This window comes from Brassica napus, chromosome A4 (assembly GCF_020379485.1).
Source record: "Brassica napus cultivar Da-Ae chromosome A4, Da-Ae, whole genome shotgun sequence".
Classification (NCBI taxonomy): domain Eukaryota; kingdom Viridiplantae; phylum Streptophyta; class Magnoliopsida; order Brassicales; family Brassicaceae; genus Brassica; species Brassica napus.
Genome location: NC_063437.1, coordinates 3479296 through 3502562, shown reverse-complemented (window position 1 = coordinate 3502562; position 23267 = coordinate 3479296). Strand labels below are relative to the sequence as shown.

General features: G+C 30.2%; 2 protein-coding genes across 2 annotated transcripts; both read right to left on the bottom strand.

The window, feature by feature from the left end:
- Positions 1-3407: 3407 nt before the first annotated feature.
- On the bottom strand, positions 3408-5026 carry LOC106449283 (non-specific lipid transfer protein GPI-anchored 4-like). The gene is made up of 3 exons (XM_013891058.3): positions 4465-5026; positions 4335-4373; positions 3408-3696 (listed from the first exon to the last, which is right to left on the bottom strand). The coding sequence occupies exons 1-3, from the start codon at positions 4835-4837 to the stop codon at positions 3500-3502; spliced, it is 609 nt and encodes a 202-aa protein (XP_013746512.1). The 5' UTR covers positions 4838-5026; the 3' UTR covers positions 3408-3499.
- A 9242-nt stretch (positions 5027-14268) lies between these two features.
- Positions 14269-16437, bottom strand: LOC106449284. The gene has a single exon (XM_048777980.1). It carries the CDS (start codon positions 15379-15381, stop codon positions 14464-14466), a length of 918 nt encoding a protein of 305 aa, XP_048633937.1. The 5' UTR covers positions 15382-16437; the 3' UTR covers positions 14269-14463.
- Between the last annotated feature and the right edge of the window lie 6830 nt (positions 16438-23267).

Below are 23267 nucleotides of genomic sequence, written 5' to 3'. Positions count from 1 at the left end.
TAGTCCATGCAATCTGAGGTAAATTGTATTGAGAATGAATTCGTAACCAATTTTTTCATTGATTTATTTCGGAATTTAAAAGGGTTTTATCTTTGCATTCATAATGAAAGATTCCTTGTTCTTGAAAAAGAATCCTTTATTTGATTCTTAACAAAAAAAAAGATGTAATGTATATGTTATATTCAAAAAAGACTTTAATTTAGAAAAGTTACTAATATAACTAAAGTTTAATTATATACCATATAAAGTAAATAAAATGATTGTTTTGATTTTTTTACCAAAAACATGATTGTAAATAAACAAAAGGAATTGGTTTTAATTTATATACTTTTATGCATACATATTTTTTTTTTAAATAGATTGTTTCTAGTAGTCATTTTGATCCTAACAATCCAAAAAATATACTTCTTTAAATCGAAGTGATTTTTAATATTAAAAGCATTATATATATATATATATTTTATGTATATTAAATATTTTATTTTTAGTTTTTATTCTTAAAAGAAGATTTTAATAAAAAATCATGACAAGAATTCAATCACCTCCCTTTGAGTTTGTTTGAAGAATAAGAGATTTGATCATTCGTCTAATATTTGTTTCTCCTTAATACCCTATATAACTATTATAATATTAAGAATGAGATTTGAACTATTTATTATAAGTTTTCTTGTTTATTACTTTATACATAGTTTACATATACTAGAAGGGTAAAGTATTATGTATATATATATGTATCGGTATACTCTTAAGTAACTAAATCTCAAAAGTGTAGGTTAATAAAATAAGTAATTTGTTTTATTTTTTTATAATTAAAAAATTTTTAGACCGAACTGGTGAATATACATTAGACAAACATTTATATTTCAAGTCTACACTTATATTCTATAACGCTTGATATATTATATTTAAACACTAACATTTGAATAGAGTTTGCGTGCGATTTTCTTCACAAATTTAATTCTTAGATATGTATATGGAATGAAACAAATTTTTACAGATATCCATCTTTTTAAATTGACACTTATGTAATTCACCGAATTCATAGAAGAAATAAAAAAAAAAAAACTCATATCAATGAAACAAAAACGAGAACGAAAGCACAGTTTTATAGAGATGAAAAATGATATCAGTAATAGAGAGTCAATAGTAAACAAATCGAGAGCACAAAACCTAATCCACTTTCGTCATTTTACCATTGATGTTGACTATCTGGTTTTTATGATTTGTATTAGCCGCAAAACTTAATTTCTTTTTATGCATATGAAGTCTTAATGAGATGTAATATATTAACTTTTCAATAACGATAATATATTTAAGAGACTAACATTTTTATTCGTCATTTTATAATCGATAAAGATTGTAGTGTTGCAAAATGTTAAAATTATTTAGTAAACAAACATTAGTATAAAAAATTCAGACTGCACATGCGCGCGAGTTATCATGTAGTATTATATAAAAGTTGGACCTCACACAGTGTCCATATCTATTATACTAAAATAGAGTCATTAGAAAAATCTGTAGTACAAAAAAAATCTATAGTACAAAAATCATAATAGAATTATTTCATTAATTAAAAATAAATAAAATATATAATATTTCTAATTTCTAATACTTTATAAGGATATTAATAATAAATTTGGTTTAAGTATATATTTAAAATTTATTTTTAATTATAACCAAATTGGTTGAGAAACCATCTACCAAAATATTTTGGATTTGTATTTTTGTGTGTTTTACATGTTAGATTCGAAACATTGCAGATTAACCTAATGTGGTCGTTTTATTTATCATTTAAGCATAAAAGAATTATTTTTGAAGTTTTTCTCTATTTTAAAACCATTTTGTTTTGGATATGCAGGTGTTTCAAGTTGTACTTCGGACTTCATTGGCAAACTTCTTCAGAAGTTGAGAATACTTATGGAGAAATTTTCTTAGAAAGGTTTTTGAGATGAATAGTAAATTTAGGGTTTAGAAGACTTATAGGAAGTCTTCTAGTGTATTTTATATTTGAAGACTTTTTGAACCAAAAATATTTAATCTAGTTGGAATTTTTGTCTCCTTATATATAGAAAATATATGTACACATTCTTTCTCTTTCTTTCAAATGGCTGCAACAAAAATGTAATATTTCTCACTCTAAAATTCTCTCTAAAATTCTCAAATTTCTTTCTAATCTCTTTGAACTTGAAGATACCAAATTTTATATCAGTTTCTCATCTTTTTGTCTCAAGTATTTCTCACTACTTTATCTTGTTTTGCAGGTTTTTATTCATGGTTTTCATCTTCCACTCCGTTGAAGGTAGGTCTATAAATTCTGAATATGTATTTTTGTGTGTTTTATATGTTAGATTCGAAAAGGTATAGATTTAACCTAACATAATTGTTTTATTTAATATTAAGCATGAAAGTTTTATTTTTAAAGTTTTCCTTTGTTTTGAAGCCATATAAACGTTTTGGATATGCACATTTTTCAGATTCAAAGAGTCTTTTCAAGAAGAATTCTCGGAAGACTTATTACAAGACTTCTCAAGTCCACTTTTCGGAAGACCTCTCAAGCAGACTTCTCAGAAGACTTCACGCAAATTAAGTTAAAAATTAAATTTAAGCCGAAAACTTAAATTTTAAGTGAAATTTGATCGCAAATTAAAAGATTTCTAGACATTATTGTAAGTGAATCCATAAATTAATTAAATTTGTGCGATGGTTCAAATTAAAACTCCCGAACCACTGAAATTAAAGTTCGGAACTCCAAAACCCATAGCCTTCAATTATATTGGTTTAAAGAGGGTGGTTTAAAGAGGGTTTAATGTTTTCTAATCAAACTATAAACCTTATAAATGAGATTTAAGACCAAATTAATGCCCATTAAAATAGCTCGTCAACCCTTCAAAGGGTATTAGTTTGATTTTAAATCTGATTTATAAGGTTTATGGTTTGATTACAAAGTACTAAACTATCTTTAAACCACTGTAATTAAAGTCTATGAAGTCTCGAGTTGCGAACTTTAATTTTAGGGGATTTGGAGTTTTGAACTCTTAATTTGTAGGATACGATTTTGGAATTTAAATTCAAGGATATATCGAATGCGGTCATTGTTTAAGAGACATTTGATGTTATACAATATTTTAGGCGGAGAAATAATTTGTCAACCTAATTATTATTTTCTGAAATTTACAATTTATTCTTAATAATGTATTAAAAATATAAAATATGGATTTTTAAACAATTTTTTATAAGAAAATATAGACATTTTTGAAGCAGAGGGAGTATTTTTGTTAGTGTATGAAGTTGAGAAATTTGTTATTGTATGGAGTTGGAAAATTTCAGGGAATTGTGCAGCCAGCACATTTGTTTTTTAAGAGAAAACAAGACACAAATCCCAAGTAGATATACATGAACGTGGCACGGATAAAAATAACATCATATGCCTTCAAATGACAAATTGACAACCATAAAACTCAGTAGAAAATATATATGAAAACGAGTGAACTGTAATTAATTAAAATAAAAACGAAATATATGTTACAGAAGAAACTATAACGGAAACGAGGGTCAGTGTTGAAACTGAGAGGTGGTTGGTGCCAGAACTTGAGGGAGACGGTGCAGTCATGACCGGCGACTCAGCCAAAGATGGTGAAGATGTTGGTGACCCGCCCGAAGATGGTGAAGTCATAGGTGTTCCAGCCGATGGAGTAACTGCATCATTATTATCATTCAGAACAAAAATTAAATACAGTTATAAATGTAGGAATAGACAAATTATACAATTGCAATTTAAGTAACAAATTCAAAAATTATGGTAAACATAGAAGATGAATTGGTTGAGATCGCATTTGCTGAAAAAAATCTAAAACTAAACTAACAAAGCGAAACTCACATAAAGCACCAAACTAAGATGTGAGCTGCCTTTTCAATAATCAACAAAACATTTCAGATTCATTTTTTTCTTCCTAATATTCAGTTCTGATTAAGAATATAATAAAAAATATATCATTAAAAAGGAAATATAGTTTACATATCAAAAGTATGTGTTCAAAAAAAAAGTTTACATATCAAAAGTGTAGCTCACTTACAGTTATTTCCATTAATTTACTTTTATAATTCTAATGATGATCCTCAATGAAACATGAAAGTAAATTTGGTTTACCAGAAAAAAATATAGTAAAATTACTAAAAATAAAACGTAAGACACCACACTATGTTAATACTTTTATAATCGATCTGTAAGGCAAAAGGAAAAACACAGCGAAGCCTTCAATGTTAATTATGAAACGTAATCGATTAATTATCAAAGAAAAAAGCCAAAATAACTAAACACGTACTCGGAGACATACCAGCAATAGATGCAGCCGGTGTCGCCTCGTCCAGGATTGCTACACCAGCAATAAAAAAATTAACTTCGAAACAATGAAAATACTACGGAAAAAGCATTAGGTTTGAGGAAAAAAAAAAGAAAATACTCACCGCAATGAGGAGCAACAATGGTGAGCTTGCAAGTCGTAGGCATAGCACGAGCTCTAGTGTTATTCACTGCAAACCCCATAGTTTTGCTACTTTCTAAACCAACGCAAATACACTTAGGGTTATATTGTAGAACAGATAGAATTCCCCCACAACAAACTTTTGTGGGCTTAGTATCATTTGATCCAGGGGTAAGGTACGAGAGACAATCCATCATGTCATATATAATGCTGGAGCAATCAGAATTTGACGGTCCTGGAGCTAGAGCAGCTACGGGTGAAGGAGACTTTGCCGGCTGTGGTTTGTTGCGGGCGTGGATGGGTACAAATGATGATGATAGTAGAAGTATTAAGATGGAAATAAGTGACTGCTTCATTATTTGTATATTATTTTCTTTGAAAGTGTTTGAAGTTTATTGTTTTCTTTTTGTGTTGGATTTGTTTTGGTACAAGGGAACACGAGTTATATATAGAAGTAGACTCAAAAAGGAAAAGATAAGAATTTTGTCTTTTTATTCTTTTTTAGGGTTTGAGATTATTGTTAAATAGGTGGATGGTCATTTATATCTTCATTGTTTTTGTTTTCTGTTCGTTGAGTTGATCTTTCTTTCTCCTTTTTTGGTCAAAGTTGAGTTGATCTTTTAGGTCAAATGATTTTGTAACGGACGCGCATATCTTTGGCAATGTTAAGTTTGAATTTAAATTCAAATCTCATTTTGATGTGTTTGTATTTTTTTTTTTTTTTTTTGTAAAAATGACAACTATCATTTGTTATATTTAGTTAACTAACAATATGAAATTGGTGAAAATAAACAGCTAATATGAAACTGTTAAAACATATAGTGAAACTATACTATATACTACAATGCAACTCAGTACTATTAAAATAGAACCACAACTTTAGACTCAATTTATTTTAAGGTGAATTTTTTTTAACTATACACTATAATACTTTTGTTTGACACATTGATATTAATAACTACACACCCTAAAATATAGCCTAACTATGGCAATATATTTTATAATGGTTTTGATACAATTTTTTAATTATATAAAAATATACTAATAAAAAAAGTTAAGGAAACTTAACGAATATCTAACAACTTTGAATATATATTTGCATATTCTAATTATCTTTCAAATATTTTCCAATATCAAATCAAACAATATATTTGAAATAAATTGAACTATTTATTATAAATGTACCAAAATATCAAATATTATAAACATATTTTTGAAATGTTCTACCTTATTAATGACTTGATTGGCGTAGCATTAGCATAAGCATCATGCTTCTTATTATCCAATCAACATTTGTTAGAAACACATTTATCAAATGCTAATACTCTCTAAATGTTTTTTGCTCAATGCTCTCATATCATTACAAGAAAACATGCCTATAACGACGAAAGATTATGAGGAAAAATTTCCTACGTAAAATTACAAGTTGATTACGACGGCAGTATGATGAAATGTGTTTTCGTCGTAACGTGGTAGTAAAATTACAAGGAAATATCTCCGCTGTAATGTCGCTGTATCTTTACACGAAAGTACGTGGAAAGAGAAGATTCGTCGTAAAATTCTTGTAAATTTATGAATGTTTTACGAGGAATATGTTACCATTATTTAAGTGAAAACGTATATTCAATGCGCTTTAACCTAACTAAATTTGTTGTAAAAATGTTGTAAATCACATGTGAGGGAGTTGTAAAACCCTAGTAAAATATTTCCTTGTATGATCGTTGTTATACCTTCACCTTCCAAAGTCTGAAATTTTCCATATATATGTCATTTCTCAATGCTAACAATACACAAACGAAATCAAGAAAACAAAAATCTAAGAAAAAGAATCTCAGAAAAATGGCCGATGGCGGTAATATTTACGGTTACGGAGTTTGATGTATTTGCATAAAAATTCTACCGGTAGAGTATGCATTTCTAAGCGGGCTAGAGACATTCATGTACTAGGCGGGCTGTACACCGATCACGCAAGAATTCAAAATTTGCACGTCGTGAAACTGTATGGAAGCACAATAAACATATGATTTACACCACATTACTATATTTGGTATCAACATGAAGAGGGTTATGGTGGAAATGAAGATAGTATTAATAATAATAATTTTGAGGATGTTGGTAATAATGAAGAACCGAATCATTTGCATAATGAATATGATTACCCTCAAGAGGAGCAGATGGTAGATTATGATAAGGTTCACGACATGATTACTGATGCATTTAAGAAACAACTACAATAATAGCTATTGAAACTTGAAATGTAGAAAACCTAATTTGGATGCAAAAAAGTTTTATGAAATGCTAGATCCTGCAAATCAACCAATCTAGACTGGCTGTTGAGAAGGTCTCTCTAAATTGTCTCTAGTAGCTAGGACGATGAATATTAAAACGAATCATAATTCACCTGAGAATTGCATGGATGCTTGTGCGGAGAAGACTTTGTTTGACTAGGTTGCATCAAAAGTTAAGTTTCTGATGGTTATGTTTCAAATATGTTAAGATGTGTTGAACGAGGTCAAAAGTTATGGAATGAAGAGTCATGATTGTCATGTGTTTATGCAACGACTACTTCCATTCGCTTTTGCTGAGTTCTTTCCAACAAATGTACATGAAGCACTCACATGTAAATATTAATTACTAATATATATACATATGTTATGAAATGTTATTAATTTGGTTATTTTGCAATATACAACCATCGGAGCATTCTTTTAGAGATCTTAACACACATACTTTCTAGAAAGAAGTCATCTAACAACTTCATGAGAACATTCCGATCATATTGTGCAACCAATAGATGATACTTCTTCCATCATTTGTGCTCCGCTTCCCAAAGAACGAAGGATAAAAATGGTCATTTGTCCATGGTTCTTAAAACCGGACAAAAACCCCATGCCAAGATCTGTCTAGAAGCTGTAAGTTTTAGTTGTAATATTTACTTTTATTCTTTTAAAATTATATTTATTAATTAGTTTTAATATTTAATTTTTTTTGTAACTTGAGAAGACGGGAGTCTAACCATATCTGTCTGACCTATTCAAGATGACTCACGCCACATCAGACACGATTTTTGTCGATCCTGCATCCGAGAAACTCTTCAACGATGTGGCTGCTCGGGTTGAAGAGCGGGAGACACAACTAACTCAGCAGTCTCTCGATGGATTACCCATCAAATTGACATTAGAAGAGATCTTCGAAGAGGTAAAATTTTAAAATTTTATTAATATACTATCCATCTTCGGGGACAAGGAGCGGAACAGGGCGACGCTTAGACTTTGAGCTTCAGGAAAGGATCAAAACCGGATCCCATCCTTCAATTTCATGATTGCGTCGACCAGGACAGATCATGAGAATCACCATCAATACCTCGGTGTAGGTCTGGGATGATCCTTTATTAAATTAATTTGACTATTTTAATATAATTAACTATATTAATATGTTTTCTTTTAAAGGTGGTTCCTAGAAAAAACGGACGAACGGTGGAAATATGGGGAATATGCTCTTTTACAATCAATACTATTAAAAAGGAAGGATTTTGAAAAAATCTACCTATGAAAATTGTTTGGATCTTTTTATTTAACTCATTATTTTTTGATCTTACCTTAAATTTAGACTAACGCTATGGGATGATTTTCTGGTGGGAAAGTTTTTTGGATACAGCTCCGCATATAGCGAAAGTTCATGCGATAGTGAACAAAATATGGAATCTGAATGACAAAGCCCAGAAGATAGAAGTGTATGAGGTCAATCAGACTACGATGAAGTTTCGTATTCCCAACCAAGCTGATAGAAGAAGGATTTTGAGAAGAGGAATGTGGAATCTAGCAGGAATCCCGGTGGTGATGACGAAATGGTCGCCGGTGGTTGAAAAGGAGAAGCCACCTACGCAATCTATTCCAATGTGGGTTCACATAAAGCATGTTCCAATATCGATGTTCTCATGGCAAGGGCTAAGCTTCCTGACTAGTCCAATTGGGAACCCAAGTAGGTTGCATCCTGAGACAGCTCAATGTTTAAATCTTGATGTGGCAAAGATTTTTGTTAATGTTGATCTCACAAAGGAGCTGCCAAAGAGGATGAATTTTAATGTTCTGGGAGAGGATGTAATGGTGGAGTATGGGTATCCACGGCTACCAACAAAATGTCAAAAATGTGATAAGTGGGGTCATGCTGTCAAAACTTGCCCTATGGAGAAAGCAGCTCAAAAGGAGCTAGAAGAAGGAGAAATATGCTGGGAGAATAACAAGGAGGAAGAGATAGAAAGAATTGAAGTTCAGGAAATTGAGAGTGGTGATAAAGGTGGTGGAGTATTACATGTAGAGATACAAGCTGAGGACAATCAAGCCTCCATAAAAGAAAAGTCACAAGACATTGAGAGTGAGAAAGAAAAAGAATGGTTGGATGTCTCGCCAGGGAAATCTAGTCGGCCTTCGAGTCCTTTGAAGTTTGGGCAGGTATCAATACTTACTAAATCGAGATTTGAAGTGTTATCACCAACGGAAGAGGAACAAGAAGAAGAAGAGAATCTGGAGCAGACAGAAGAAGAACACGAGGTAATGCAGGAAGAAGATAACCTTACAAGGAAAATGTTACCTCGAGAGTCTAAGGTTAACCACAGATATCTCAGAGATAAAGCAGGCCAGAAAACTCAGGATGCAGATCCTGGTTGTCTGAACAAGAAGAAAACCCGTCGTCATTAATATGTCTGGGTTTTATTGGAACATAAGAGGTTTCAACAAGTTTTCTAAGCATTTGGTGGTTCAGGAATGGGTCAGGAAACGTGGTTTTCAGTTTGGATGTTTAATTGAGACAAGAGTGAAGGAGAATAAAGCAAAGAAGATTTTGGAGACTGTATTTCCAGGATGGTCATATATCACAAACTATGATCATCACCGGTTGGGTAGAATTTGGGTCACTTGGAGTCCGAGAGTAAGGGTTACTCCCTGCTTTCAAAGCGCACAGTTGGTTACGTGTTCTGTGTTGTTGGAAGGGATGGTAGAGGAGATTTTTTGCTCCTTTGTATATGGGTTTAATTTGGAGGAAGAGAGAAAGGAGCTTTGGAGGGATCTTAAAGACCATCATGATTCTCCTATAATAAGGAAATCACCATGGATTGTTCAAGGGGATTTTAACGAGATTCTTAGTGGAGTGGAGCATTCAGTGTCGGGTTCACAAGACTCGTTGGGTATGAAGGATTTTCAAGAAGTGGTTCAATACTGCTCTATTGTAGATATGTCATACCAAGGGCCTAGGTTTACTTGGTGCAATAAGAGAGATACTGGCTTGATCTGCAAGAAGTTGGATCGTACTTTGATTAATGAGGTATGGGTGAGATCTTTTCCGCAGTCTTATTGTGTATTTGAAGCTGGAGGTTGTTCGGATCATCAAAGATGTCGGGTAGTGATTAAAGCTGAGATAATGAAACCAAGAAAGCCGTTTAAGTTTGTAAATGCACTAGTGGATATGCCAGAATTCATTCCTGTGGTTGAGAAGTTCTGGTCTGAGACAGAGGTGTTGTTCAATTCCACTTCTGCTTTATTTCGATTGTCAAAGAAGCTCAAGGCCCTGAAGCCGGTTTTGAAGCAACTGAGTAAAGAAAAGGTGGGGGAGATAGTAAAGAAGACAAGAGAGGCCTATGCTAAGCTTTGTGATGCTCAAGTGAAGACTTTGGAAAATCCCATCCAAGCCAACATTGAAGCAGAATCAGAAGCATATAGAAGATGGATTTTTTTATCTACTCTGGAGGAGAAAGTTCTTAGTCAGAAGGCAAAAATTCATTGGCTTGATGTTGGAGATGGTAACAATAAAAGTTTTCACAGGGCGGCTACAGTAAGGGAGATAAGGAATTCTATAAGGGAGATTAAGAGATTGGATGGTTCTGTAGCAGACTCGCAAGATGATATTAAACAAGAAGCAGTAAGTCACTTCCATCAATTTCTTACTCATACGCCTTCAGAGTATGAGGGAATAAGTGTTGATGAGTTAAAGTCGCTGGTAAATTATGAGTGTTCGGAGGATGATAGAAGCAGTTTGATGAGGGAGGTATCTTCGGAAGAGATTCGAAAAGTTCTTTTCTCTATGCCACGAGACAAATCACCGGGTCCAGACGGGTTCACAAGTGAGTTTTTTAAGGTCTCTTGGGCGGTAACAGGAGGAGATTTCGTTACAGCAGTTAAGTCCTTCTTTGATAAGGGGTTTCTGCCTAAGGGAATTAACTCAACCATCTTAGCGCTTATTCCGAAGAAGAATGATGCTGTATACATGAAGGACTATCGGCCTATTTCATGCTGCAACGTTATCTATAAGGTAATATCAAAGCTCCTAGCAAATCGGATGAAAAGGATTCTCCCTCTTTTCATATCTTTGAACCAGTCTGCGTTTGTGAAGGATAGGCTACTAATGGAGAATGTCTTGTTAGCTTCAGAGCTAGTCAAGAGTTATCACAAGGATTCTGTTACTGAGCGGTGTGCAGTCAAGATAGATATTTCAAAGGCCTTTGATTCTGTCCAGTGGTCTTTTTTAGTATCAGTGCTTGCGGCATTAAATTTCCCGGAGAAGTTCATTGTGTGGATTAAGAAATGCATAGAGTTGGCTTCATTCTCGATACAGATAAATGGGGAATTGGCTGGCTATTTTAATAGCAAGCGAGGACTTAGGCAGAGGTGTGCTTTGTCTCCATATCTGTTTGTTATTAGTATGCAAGTTCTTTCAAAGCTCCTGGATAAAGCAGCAACAGAGAAACAGATGGGTTTTCATCCGTACTGCAAAGAGCTTCATTTGACACACATATGTTTTGCTGATGATGTTTTAGTATTCTCTGACGGGAAGAAGAAGTCGGTTGAGGGTATACTGGAGGTCTTTCAGAGATTTGAAAAGATATCGGGTTTGAGTATTAGTCTTGAGAAGTCTACATTGTATCTGGCTGGTGTTCAGGAAACAGATAGCGAGGCTATTTTAGACCAGTTTCCTTTTGAAAGAGGATCTCTTCCGGTACGATATTTGGGCCTCCCTCTTCTGACAAAACGGATGAATGTACATGACTATAGCCCTCTTATCTCAAGAATTCGGAATCGCATCTCTTCTTGGACAGCGAGGCATCTCTCCTTTGCTGGACGGCTTCAGTTAATTGGTTCTGTTCTCTATAGCATAACAAATTTTTGGATGTCAGCTTATAGGCTCCCAAACCAGTGCATTCAAGAAATAAATAGCATCTGTGCTGCATTTCTTTGGTCTGGACCGGTGTTATCAACGCATAAAGCTAAAGTAGCTTGGGTGGATGTGTGCAAACCAAAAGATGAAGGTGGTTTAGGCTTGAAAAATCTGGCAGATGCGAATAAAGTGTCTTGTTTGAAGCTTATTTGGCGTATTATCTCTACTAGGTCTTCTTTATGGGTTAAATGGATATGGAAATATCTCATTCGAAAGGGTTCTTTTTGGAGTGTTAATGAGAAGAGTAACAGTGGATCGTGGATGTGGAAGAAGCTTTTGAAACTGCGGCCTTTGGCTATGCAATTAACTAAGAAGGAAGTCAACAGTGGAGCCACCACCTCTTTCTGGTTTGAGAAATGGTCATCAATTGGCCAACTGATTGAGCTAACAGGAGCAAGAGGGTGTATGGACCTTGGTATTCCTATAAACTCTACGCTGGAGAAAGCTATTCAGTTGTACCGAGTGAGAAGGCATCGTGCTCACTCTCTTAGGCAGGTTGATCGCGAGATTATGGCTCTCAAAAATAAAGGTCTCAACCAGCTAGATGATATCTGCCTTTGGAAGAGGGAGAATGGGGATTTTAAAACAGATTTCAGAACATCTCATACTTGGAATCTTGTAAGAAGTTCATCTCCAAAGGTATCTTGGGTAAAAGGAGTGTGGTTCACTGAAGCTACCCCGCGATTTTCTTTCTTAGTTTGGCTTGCTATTCATGACAGACTAGCAACAGGAGATAGGATTCTTAGGTGGAATCCACAAGCCGTTTCTACATGCTGGTTGTGTAACACGGAAGCTGAGACTCGTGATCACCTATTTTTTGAGTGCTCGTTCTCTAAGGAAGTCTGGATTGGAACCATAAAACATTTGGCAGGGCGTGGAGAAGTGTATAAATGGGATAGAGTGCTTCGGATTGTTGAGAAGGGTTTACATAAGTGGAGTTCGACTGTGTTACTGCGTTATTGCTTTCAGGCCGTGGCTTATGCGTTATGGCATGAGAGGAATGTGAGAAGAGTGGGTGAGGCATCGCAGCCAGATACCTGTCTGATTGCAAGGCTTGATAAGCTCATTAGAAACAGAATATCTTCTTTGAGAAGGAGGGTAGGAGGTAAATATGAGAAGATGATGGAGGATTGGTTTAACAGAGGCTAGTATAGCTTGAGAGATATAGAAGTATATTTTCTTTTGGTTTGCATTTCATTGTATTTAAATATGGTAGCAGATAAAACTCTGTACAAAGGTTTTTTTTGATTTGAATAAATTTAAAATTCTTTCAAAAAAAAAAAAAAAATTTAGACTAACAATATGTTACCATATATTTCTCTAACAATAATTTATTCAATTCCTTTATTTATTCAAATCTCACTCCTAAATCCTAATTATTACTATTACTATATTTACCATTTTGATTTTTAATCGTAAAAGAATTGAAACTAATGTTTTATATTATCACTTTTATCATATAATCTTATATATTAAAAGAGAAGTCATGACTTCTTTCATGTGTGATTTTTTTTATTTGGACCATCACTTAGAAATCTTATTAAATGTATTTTATTAAGAATAATAATACATAGAATCTTTAAAATACTTTAATCATAATATCTTTTGATATCTTTTTATTTAAAATATAAATATATTTATTTTAAAAATCTAACAAATCTGTTTTAAAAGATTTTTACAAGATCTTCATTTTCGAAATTATATTTAAATATTTTTCATTAATTTCGAAATTAATTTGAATTATTATTATACATTAATAAATTCAGTAATCATTTATAAAATAAAAAATAAAAAATTCTGTAATATTTTATATATTATATAATCATAATCAATCATATTAAAAGAAAATTATTATATTGAGCTAAGTATAATAAAATTGTATTAAATTTATAAATTTTATAAATTTTATTTTCATAAGTATAAAATATTTATGTTCAAAAATAAAATCTAATATGTTGGTAAGATGGATTAAGCAAAATATATAATACATGCATAAAAATTAACATGTATTTTTTTAAGGTTATAATATAAAATCTTTGCAACTACTTTAATCATAATGTATTTTCATTTTAAATATAATATATATTTATATATTATATTTAAAATTCTAATAAATCTGTGTAAAAGTATTTTAACAATAATTTAATATATTTTAAGTTATCGTTTATAAAATAAGAAATAAATAAATTATATCCTATTTTACCCACTTTATAGTCATGATCATGTTAAAATACAATTATTATACTTAAATAAATATGATAAAAGTATATTCAATTGATAAATTTATAAATTTTATTTTCATAAATATAAAATATTTATTTAAAATATAATATGATGATAGAACAGCTTAAAATTAACAAACTATATAATACATGTCTAAAAATTAACATATCTTAGACTTTTATATATACAATAATAAATTATATAAAATGAATAAGCATAAACATATTGGTAAAAAAAAATCCAGTTTTGAAAGACGGGTCAGAATTTAGCATAAATTAAATACAAAAACAATTAATTAATTATAATATGTAAATTATAAAATTATTGTATTTGAAATAGTTATATAAATATTTAAGTATATGATTAACATTAAAAATATATACAACTTATGTTCTAAAACAATAATTTATGTATAGAAAAGTGAAAACAAACACCCGTGCGGTTGCACGGGTCAAAATCTAGTAGTTTACTAAATCCCAAAACAAAACGAAACAAAAAACAAGCAATCCATTCACGAGACTATTAACATATTATGTCAGTCTCTTTAAAGTTTTTAAGGCAATGCTCCCATAAGCGAAGTAGTTGGTAGTGTCGTATATTCAGCATCCCTCAGCGACTCAACGTCTTGGCCGTGGTGGCCCTTACATTGAAAAAATGCAACGGTGTAAGTCATAAGTAGAAACATCAACACAAATGTTGACATCACTAGACTCACTAGAGTCTCGATCTGAGCTAAACCGAAGATCAATAAACCGAAGAAAAGATTCAAGAGGAATAGTTTTGGCTTCATCCCTTTAGCAATCTTTACAGCTTCCCCCAACGCTTGTATCCCATAAGTTTCGTCGAGTACCGATACGACCAGAGATAGGTACCAGACGATAGCTAGATAGGACGCAAACAATGCGAACAGAACAAGCAAAACGCAGGTCACGGCTGCGAAGGAAATCAATGAAGCAGTACTTAAGAAAAGGAGAGGGAAAAGTATTGTAACGAAGAACAACCAATAGCCAAGACTGAAGAGACAAATGTAGAAATAGGTCACTAGAGGTCCCTTCCAAGATTTAAGGGACAGAACCACAAAATCTTTGAAGTTGACGTTCTCATCATTATAAGTAAGAGCCGAAGCGTGGACGATGACTAGAACGGATAAAAGGTTGATGATGAAATAGAAAACGCCAAAGATGTCTGAAGAAACAAAAAATAGGCCAAATTCTGCAAAAACTTCCATAAGTAGGGCTATGTATTCCGCACTGCTTGGATCCATCGTAGGTAACAACTTTAAATGTTGAGTCAAGTTTGTTATCTCGAGTGTAATGGTAAGGATGTTGAACAAGTAAACTAAACCATTGAGCAAGAGAGAAAATACCAAGACAGAGAACATCAACTTCTTGTTCTTGAGAAAGAGTTTGCGGGATTCGTTGAACATACCCACAACTTCCTTTAGAAGATTCAAAAACGAAAGCCAACCCATCGTTTACAAAGAAGAAAATAAGAAAAATGAAGAAAAGCTCTTGGATTTTGGTTTTGGAAATGATGGTGAGGAGTTTAAAAAACAAGAAGGAAATGATTGTGAGGGTTTGTAAGATCATACATGCTTATACCCATTTGTCTATAATACTACTAGGCTAGTAGCACTAACTACTAATTTACTAACCATAAGACTGATTGATTTACCCGCTACTTTTCAATGGAGGAAAAAGTCTTTGGCTTGTATGTCTTTATCCAAAATCATACGATAGAAACGAACACTTGGACATATTTAAAGCCAAGAAACCAAAGCATATATAACACGTCGAAGAAAAAGTCTAAACATGACTTACTGATCGTGCCATAATAAGATATGTTAAAGAGCAGAAACAAAAGTATAACATGTTCAATATTGCAACTGGCCTTCCTCATCACATGAACGTGGTGACCTTTAGGATATCTATAAACCAACAAACAATTAGTCTCCTCAAAGGAATAAGTCATCAATCAGAAAAAAAACATAGTATAACTTCAAAGTTGAAGTGTTTTATTCTAAAAAAACTCCAAAACTTCAAATTTAAACTTTTGAACAGTAAGACTTCATATTTGAAGTGCCACTACTCAAAACATCAAATTTGAAGTTTCGTATTTTTATTTGCATTTTAGTCCTTACAGTTACACATTACACTTATGATTAAATATTTTGTCGTTTATTGTTTTAATGTTTAAACTAGAGCTTAACCCGTACATCCGCACATGTGTTTTCTTAATAGAATAGACATATAAAATTCTTCACAAACATAATAATGTAATGGTTGCACAAACATGAATCCTGGATGTTTGTTCGATTTATAGTATATAACATTTATGATAAATAGACAATTTTTAATTGTCTATAATTTTTTGTTTGCTTATATTGTGATTGGTTATTAAAACAATCAAAATAATATGTTATACAACATATATTTCAGTTAATATTTCTTAACTACATTAATCATTTTGATGTATTTATAGATAAACCAAAACATAAATTAGTATGTTTATGTATATTAATAAATCTATATTTCCAAAATACAATATTTTGTGTCAAATAAAATGTACTTCTGTTTTAATAAGTTAGACATATATGTCTCTAAGTTATTTATATGCTAAATAAATTCCACTTCTACGTTAATTCTTAAGAAAATATTAAATTTAAATTTATTTAAATGCCAAATATCAAAATTTTTAACATATATTTGAAAAATAACTTTATATTTTCTAATAAAAATTATAGTTTATATTTGATGTGAAATGAGATAATAATATACATGCATATATAAAAATTAAAGTTTGTATGTGACATCTTAAATAAATCTGTTTAATTTTATTGTAAAAATTAGTTAGAAAATAACCCGGTTAGAGAATCATTTGATTTAGAGAATAATGTTAAGTTTGAATAAAGAGTAATCTAACAAAATAAAATATTTTTGATTAATTATAGTTATTAATTAACTGGCACAAGCTGTAATTATTAAAAAGAGAGAAGAGTTATTTCTAAAAGCTACTTCAATTTTAATATAACAGATTTAGAGAATAATGGTAAGTTTGGATAGACAATAATCTAACAAAATAAATAATTGTTGATTAATTAACAATTATTAGTTAGTGTCACAATTTGTAATTCGTAAGATGAAAGAAGGGTTATTTTTAAAAAGTATTTCACTTTAATAGAATATATTTAGAAAATGATGGTAAGTTTGAATAGAAAATTATTTAATAAAATAAATAATTTTTTATTATTAATTAATATTTATTAATTCAGTAGCACAAGTCGATAAATATTAGAAAACACATCATTTTCCACCACCGGATGCGTCACAAAATAGTGGCAAATACATTCTTGGTGACTATGTAGCTACTCAAAGTGGTAATCGCAAATATTTGGTCGGAATTTTTTTCGTCTCAAAATAGTCGCAAATTTGAGACCATTTTACTCTGCCTTTCCGTGGTTGTATATTAGGGACTGTTTAGATACATAATTAGTAATTATTCAATTAACGACTCTTTAGACACAAAATTAACGAGTATTTAGTTAGCGACTCTTTTGTGACTTTCAATAATGATTTCACAAAAAAAAACAATTTGGTATAATATTTTTTAATAATTAAATTACAAAATATATAGATAAAAAATTATGAATATATATATACATATATATATATATATATCTATATACATGTTGACAAAAAGAAAAACTATAAGATGGTGAGAACAATAAATTTTAAGTTTGGGGATTAGGGTATTAAATTTAGGGTTTAGGATATTGGATTTAAGGTTCGAAAAACCATTGGTAAGTTTAACTTATAAACTTGTAATCTTTATTACTTAAAATATGTATTTATAATTATTCATCATTTTGCTGAATAAAAAGTACTTTAAATGTTATCGAATTAGAAATTTGATGGGTTGAATAACTTAGGCTGTTGACAAAAATAAAATAAAATAACTTAGGCTATGGCCCAATATAAACTTACATGGAAGATAGATAATTTGGTCTTGGATCACATCATTTTTCTAAGTATTTGATGAAAAATCCTCAAACTAACTTTATTTAACGAAATAAACCCTAGCAGATCATAATTATCATTATTACCGGTCAATCTTTAGTTCATGGATTTCTATATTAAGTAAACATAATTAAGGGGTTTTGCCATTAAAAATCCAAAAAATAAAAATAAAATTCAATTCTAAAATGTTATCTGAAAATTAGTAACTTCAATTTTCAAAATTAGCATTTAAAAAAAAATTGTAAATATATGAGCTTGATGTGTTTTTAACATCAACATTATATATGTATATATTTAAAATTTAAAAACCCAGAAAATATAATAAAATTTATCTAAAGATTTATTATTACATTTTATTAGATAAGATATAATTTTGATTTTATTTTCTTGTTTTATACATTTTTATTCTTTTAGTTGTTTTATTTCATATAAATCTTTAGATAATTTTTATTATATTTTCTGGGTTTTTACATTTTTAATTTGTTATATATAATGTTGATGTTAAAAACACATCAAACTCATATATTTACAAAAAAAAATAAAAAATGCTAATTTTGAAAATTTAAGTTACTAAGTTTTAGATAATATTATAAAAACATTTTTAATGATAAAACTCCTCAATTATGTTTACTTAATGTAGAAATTCATAAACTAAAGATTTACCGGTAGTAATGGTAATTATGATCTGTTAGGGTTTAATTCATTAAATAAAGTTAGTTTGTGGGATTTTTTTCGTTAAATATTTAATTTGATGGTTTTTACCCAAAATAAACTTAGTTGAGAAGTTTTAACGTTAAAAATCTTTTTTCTAATGAGAATTAGTTGTCTAATTAGATTTTGATTTATTTGTTTTGATATTACACTTTTGATATTTTAATGTCGAATAAACGTGTGATTATTTGTTTACAAAAAACTTATTTTTAAAATATTTTGAACGACTACTCATGCATTACTTATCAAACATGAAATTTTGAGTTACTTTTGAAGGCAAAACGATTATTATAGTGAAAAATTATGCAAAAGTGTATCATCTTAAACTAGTAGAACAAGTGGAGAGGCATAACCAAAACCCTAAACCAAAGCCAAACGTCGTCTTCAATCTCTAAGAGCAACCTTATATTTTAGGTTTGCTGAATCTTATATTTGAAATTTGAGGATGTTCTTCTCTAATAATAAACTTTAATAAGCCTTAATTTTTTTATATTTTTACATTATGTTTTTTACTTTAGGAAAAAACCAAATAAGAGCATAAAACTTTTAAACTAAAATCATACAACAAAAATATTATAAACAATATTTTTTAATAAACCATTACGTTCTAATAGAAAATTATATATAAATAAAAGACTTCAAAATTTATAATTATTCATAATTATTATCTTCATAATGCTCTCACATATAATCAATTATTGCATTTCGAAGCGATAATGAACTTTTATTTTGTATTTGTAAATTACAATGTAAAAATTGTTAAAATCGAATATTTTCATTTACTGCCATTTCAACAAACCTAGAATTTATTAGTGATCATACTACTCGTGATTTTCTTCGATCTGTACAAGAATGGATCATAAAGAGAAGAACTCAAGAACAACAACAACCTTCGAATACAACAACTTGTTATGGAAAATATTCTGGTTATATTATAGATTCGGGATCGAATTTACCTGAATGTTATTATAATTGTAAAACTTATTTATATAATTTTATTTTATGCATTTTATTTTGTTAAATTGTGTATTAACTTGTTTGATGTAATATTGTCTTCTATAATATTTGTTTAATATATTAAGATATTTTTGTTTTGTTTTTATTTAAATTTTTTTATTTATTTATTTTTGCTATTCATTTTTTGACAGATGAATACATTATTCATAATGTTCAAAAAATAGTTTCTAACAGCCACTGTCACCAGTTCAATCACCATTGTAGCAGTGTGATTCTCTAAGAGGATAAGAGATTGGAAGATAACTCTCTCACAATGCTGCAACTCGAGACTGTTGTAGCTGCTTTGAGCTAGTGTAACATAACAACTATTAGCCCAAACTTATATATGACATTGTATGTTTTGAGTTTTTTTTTTTTAAATTTCTTAATATTGAATTGTATTATTAAGCCTTCAAGGGTAAGCCGCTCAATCACTCCCTCTTAGCTCACGCAATTCGCAAGCGGTTTGGGGTTTTGCCTCTCCACTTCTTTCAAATTTGATAGATCAATTTAGGTTTCATAACTGTAAATTGACCTCTACTATTGGAAAAAATGGAATTTGAATCGTTTAATACGCCTAGGACTGAACCTATTTAGATATCTTTTCTTAGACTTTTTTCGCGATTCATATTGAGTTATTTGATGAGGGTTTACTAGGAAAAGTATGGAATTTCACTTAAATGAGACTGGTTCACTTAAAGGCAAAGTAGGTGAAGGTTTGGACAATGAGACATCATCTGAAGCAATGTCAGCATTGGTGGAGGGCTTCTATTGTTGTCTTGGAGGAAGCTTACCTAGGCAGCGAGAAGCTTTGTGTCCCAAAAGACCGCAATTAGAAGATTTAGATGGCAGCCATGAGTATAACACATCAACCATAGTGATAGAGCGACTCTCATCCTCGATAGCAACCTTAGACGGAAAAATGCTTATTTAACTTTACTTCTACAAGGATTTTGGCTTCTCCCATCTGGTAGGGTCGAGCCAAGGTTGGCTAGTAAGCATCGGGTTTTCATCAACCCAAAAATGTAAACCAATCTGTTACTTGTTCTTTACAATTTTGTTAGTTTAAAAACCTTGATTGTCTTAGTTTGATATTGATCGCATATAAGTAAAGTGTAAACTAGTCCTCTAGAATGAATCTAAAATATTATAACAGCCACTTTTAACTTGACAGTAGCAAAATATAATTTTAGTGTATCACATATAAATATTATGTACAAAATGACATAGTAAATAATATTTTAAAAAATCATGTATAGACTCATATTCAGTTGTTAAATAATACTATGTACGAAAAATTATATCAAAAATTAAATATAAAATATAATTTGCATAAAATTCAGACTTACTATCATTCATAAATATGTGTAGAGTATTAGTTACCATATATATGGGATATTTGGTTAAATAAATAATATTTATATTAAAATTAAATGTCAGTGGCATGACTTTGTAATTTTTTCTAAAAAGCAAGAGAAGAATTCTAAGAGTGATTTTGCTTTAATAGTATAGATTATTTTTCATTTAGTGTATTTTTATTGGGTTAGTTTATTTAAGGTTGGTGTTTAGAGGAGACTAACATTTTTATTCGTCATTTTATAATCGATAAAGATTGTAGTGTTGCAAAATGTTAAAATTATTTAGTAAACAAACATTAGTATAAAAAATTCAGACTGCACATGCGCGCGAGTTATCATGTAGTATTATATAAAAGTTGGACCTCACACAGTGTCCATATCTATTATACTAAAATAGAGTCATTAGAAAAATCTGTAGTACAAAAAAAATCTATAGTACAAAAATCATAATAGAATTATTTCATTAATTAAAAATAAATAAAATATATAATATTTCTAATTTCTAATACTTTATAAGGATATTAATAATAAATTTGGTTTAAGTATATATTTAAAATTTATTTTTAATTATAACCAAATTGGTTGAGAAACCATCTACCAAAATATTTTGGATTTGTATTTTTGTGTGTTTTACATGTTAGATTCGAAACATTGCAGATTAACCTAATGTGGTTGTTTTATTTATCATTTAAGCATAAAAGAATTATTTTTGAAGTTTTTCTCTATTTTAAAACCATTTTGTTTTGGATATGCAGGTGTTTCAAGTTGTACTTCGGACTTCATTGGCAAACTTCTTCAGAAGTTGAGAATACTTATGGAGAAATTTTCTTAGAAAGGTTTTTGAGATGAATAGTAAATTTAGGGTTTAGAAGACTTATAGGAAGTCTTCTAGTGTATTTTATATTTGAAGACTTTTTGAACCAAAAATATTTAACCTAGTTGGAATTTTTGTCTCCTTATATATAGAAAATATATGTACACATTCTTTCTCTTTCTTTCAAATGGCTGCAACAAAAATGTAATATTTCTCACTCTAAAATTCTCTCTAAAATTCTCAAATTTCTTTCTAATCTCTTTGAACTTGAAGATACCATATTTTATATCAGTTTCTCATCTTTTTGTCTCATGTATTTCTCACTACTTTATCTTGTTTTGCAGGTTTTTATTCATGATTTTCATCTTCCACTCCGTTGAAGGTAGGTCTATAAATTTTGAATATGTATTTTTGTGTGTTTTATATGTTAGATTCGAAAAGGTATAGATTTAACCTAACATAATTGTTTTATTTAATATTAAGCATGAAAGTTTTATTTTTAAAGTTTTCCTTTGTTTTGAAGCCATATAAACGTTTTGGATATGCACATTTTTCAGATTCAAAGAGTCTTTTCAAGAAGAATTCTCGGAAGACTTATTACAAGACTTCTCAAGTCCACTTTTCGGAAGACCTCTCAAGCAGACTTCTCAGAAGACTTCACGCAAATTAAGTTAAAAATTAAATTTAAGCCGAAAACTTAAATTTTAAGTGAAATTTGATCGCAAATTAAAAGATTTCTAGACATTATTGTAAGTGAATCCATAAATTAATTAAATTTGTGCGATGGTTCAAATTAAAACTCCCGAACCACTGAAATTAAAGTTCGGAACTCCAAAACCCATAGCCTTCAATTATATTGGTTTAAAGAGGGTGGTTTAAAGAGGGTTTAATGTTTTCTAATCAAACTATAAACCTTATAAATGAGATTTAAGACCAAATTAATGCCCATTAAAAATAGCTCGTCAACCCTTCAAAGGGTATTAGTTTGATTTTAAATCTGATTTATAAGGTTTATGGTTTGATTACAAAGTACTAAACTATCTTTAAACCACTGTAATTAAAGTCTATGAAGTCTCGAGTTGCGAACTTTAATTTTAGGGGATTTGGAGTTTTGAACTCTTAATTTGTAGGATACGATTTTGGAATTTAAATTCAAGGATATATCGAATGCGGTCATTGTTTAAGAGACATTTGATGTTATACAATATTTTAGGCGGAGAAATAATTTGTCAACCTAATTATTATTTTCTGAAATTTACAATTTATTCTTAATAATGTATTAAAAATATAAAATATGGATTTTTAAACAATTTTTTATAAGAAAATATAGACATTTTTGAAGCAGAGGGAGTATTTTTGTTAGTGTATGAAGTTGAGAAATTTGTTATTGTATGGAGTTGGAAAATTTCAGGGAATTGTGCAGCCAGCACATTTGTTTTTTAAGAGAAAACAAGACACAAAT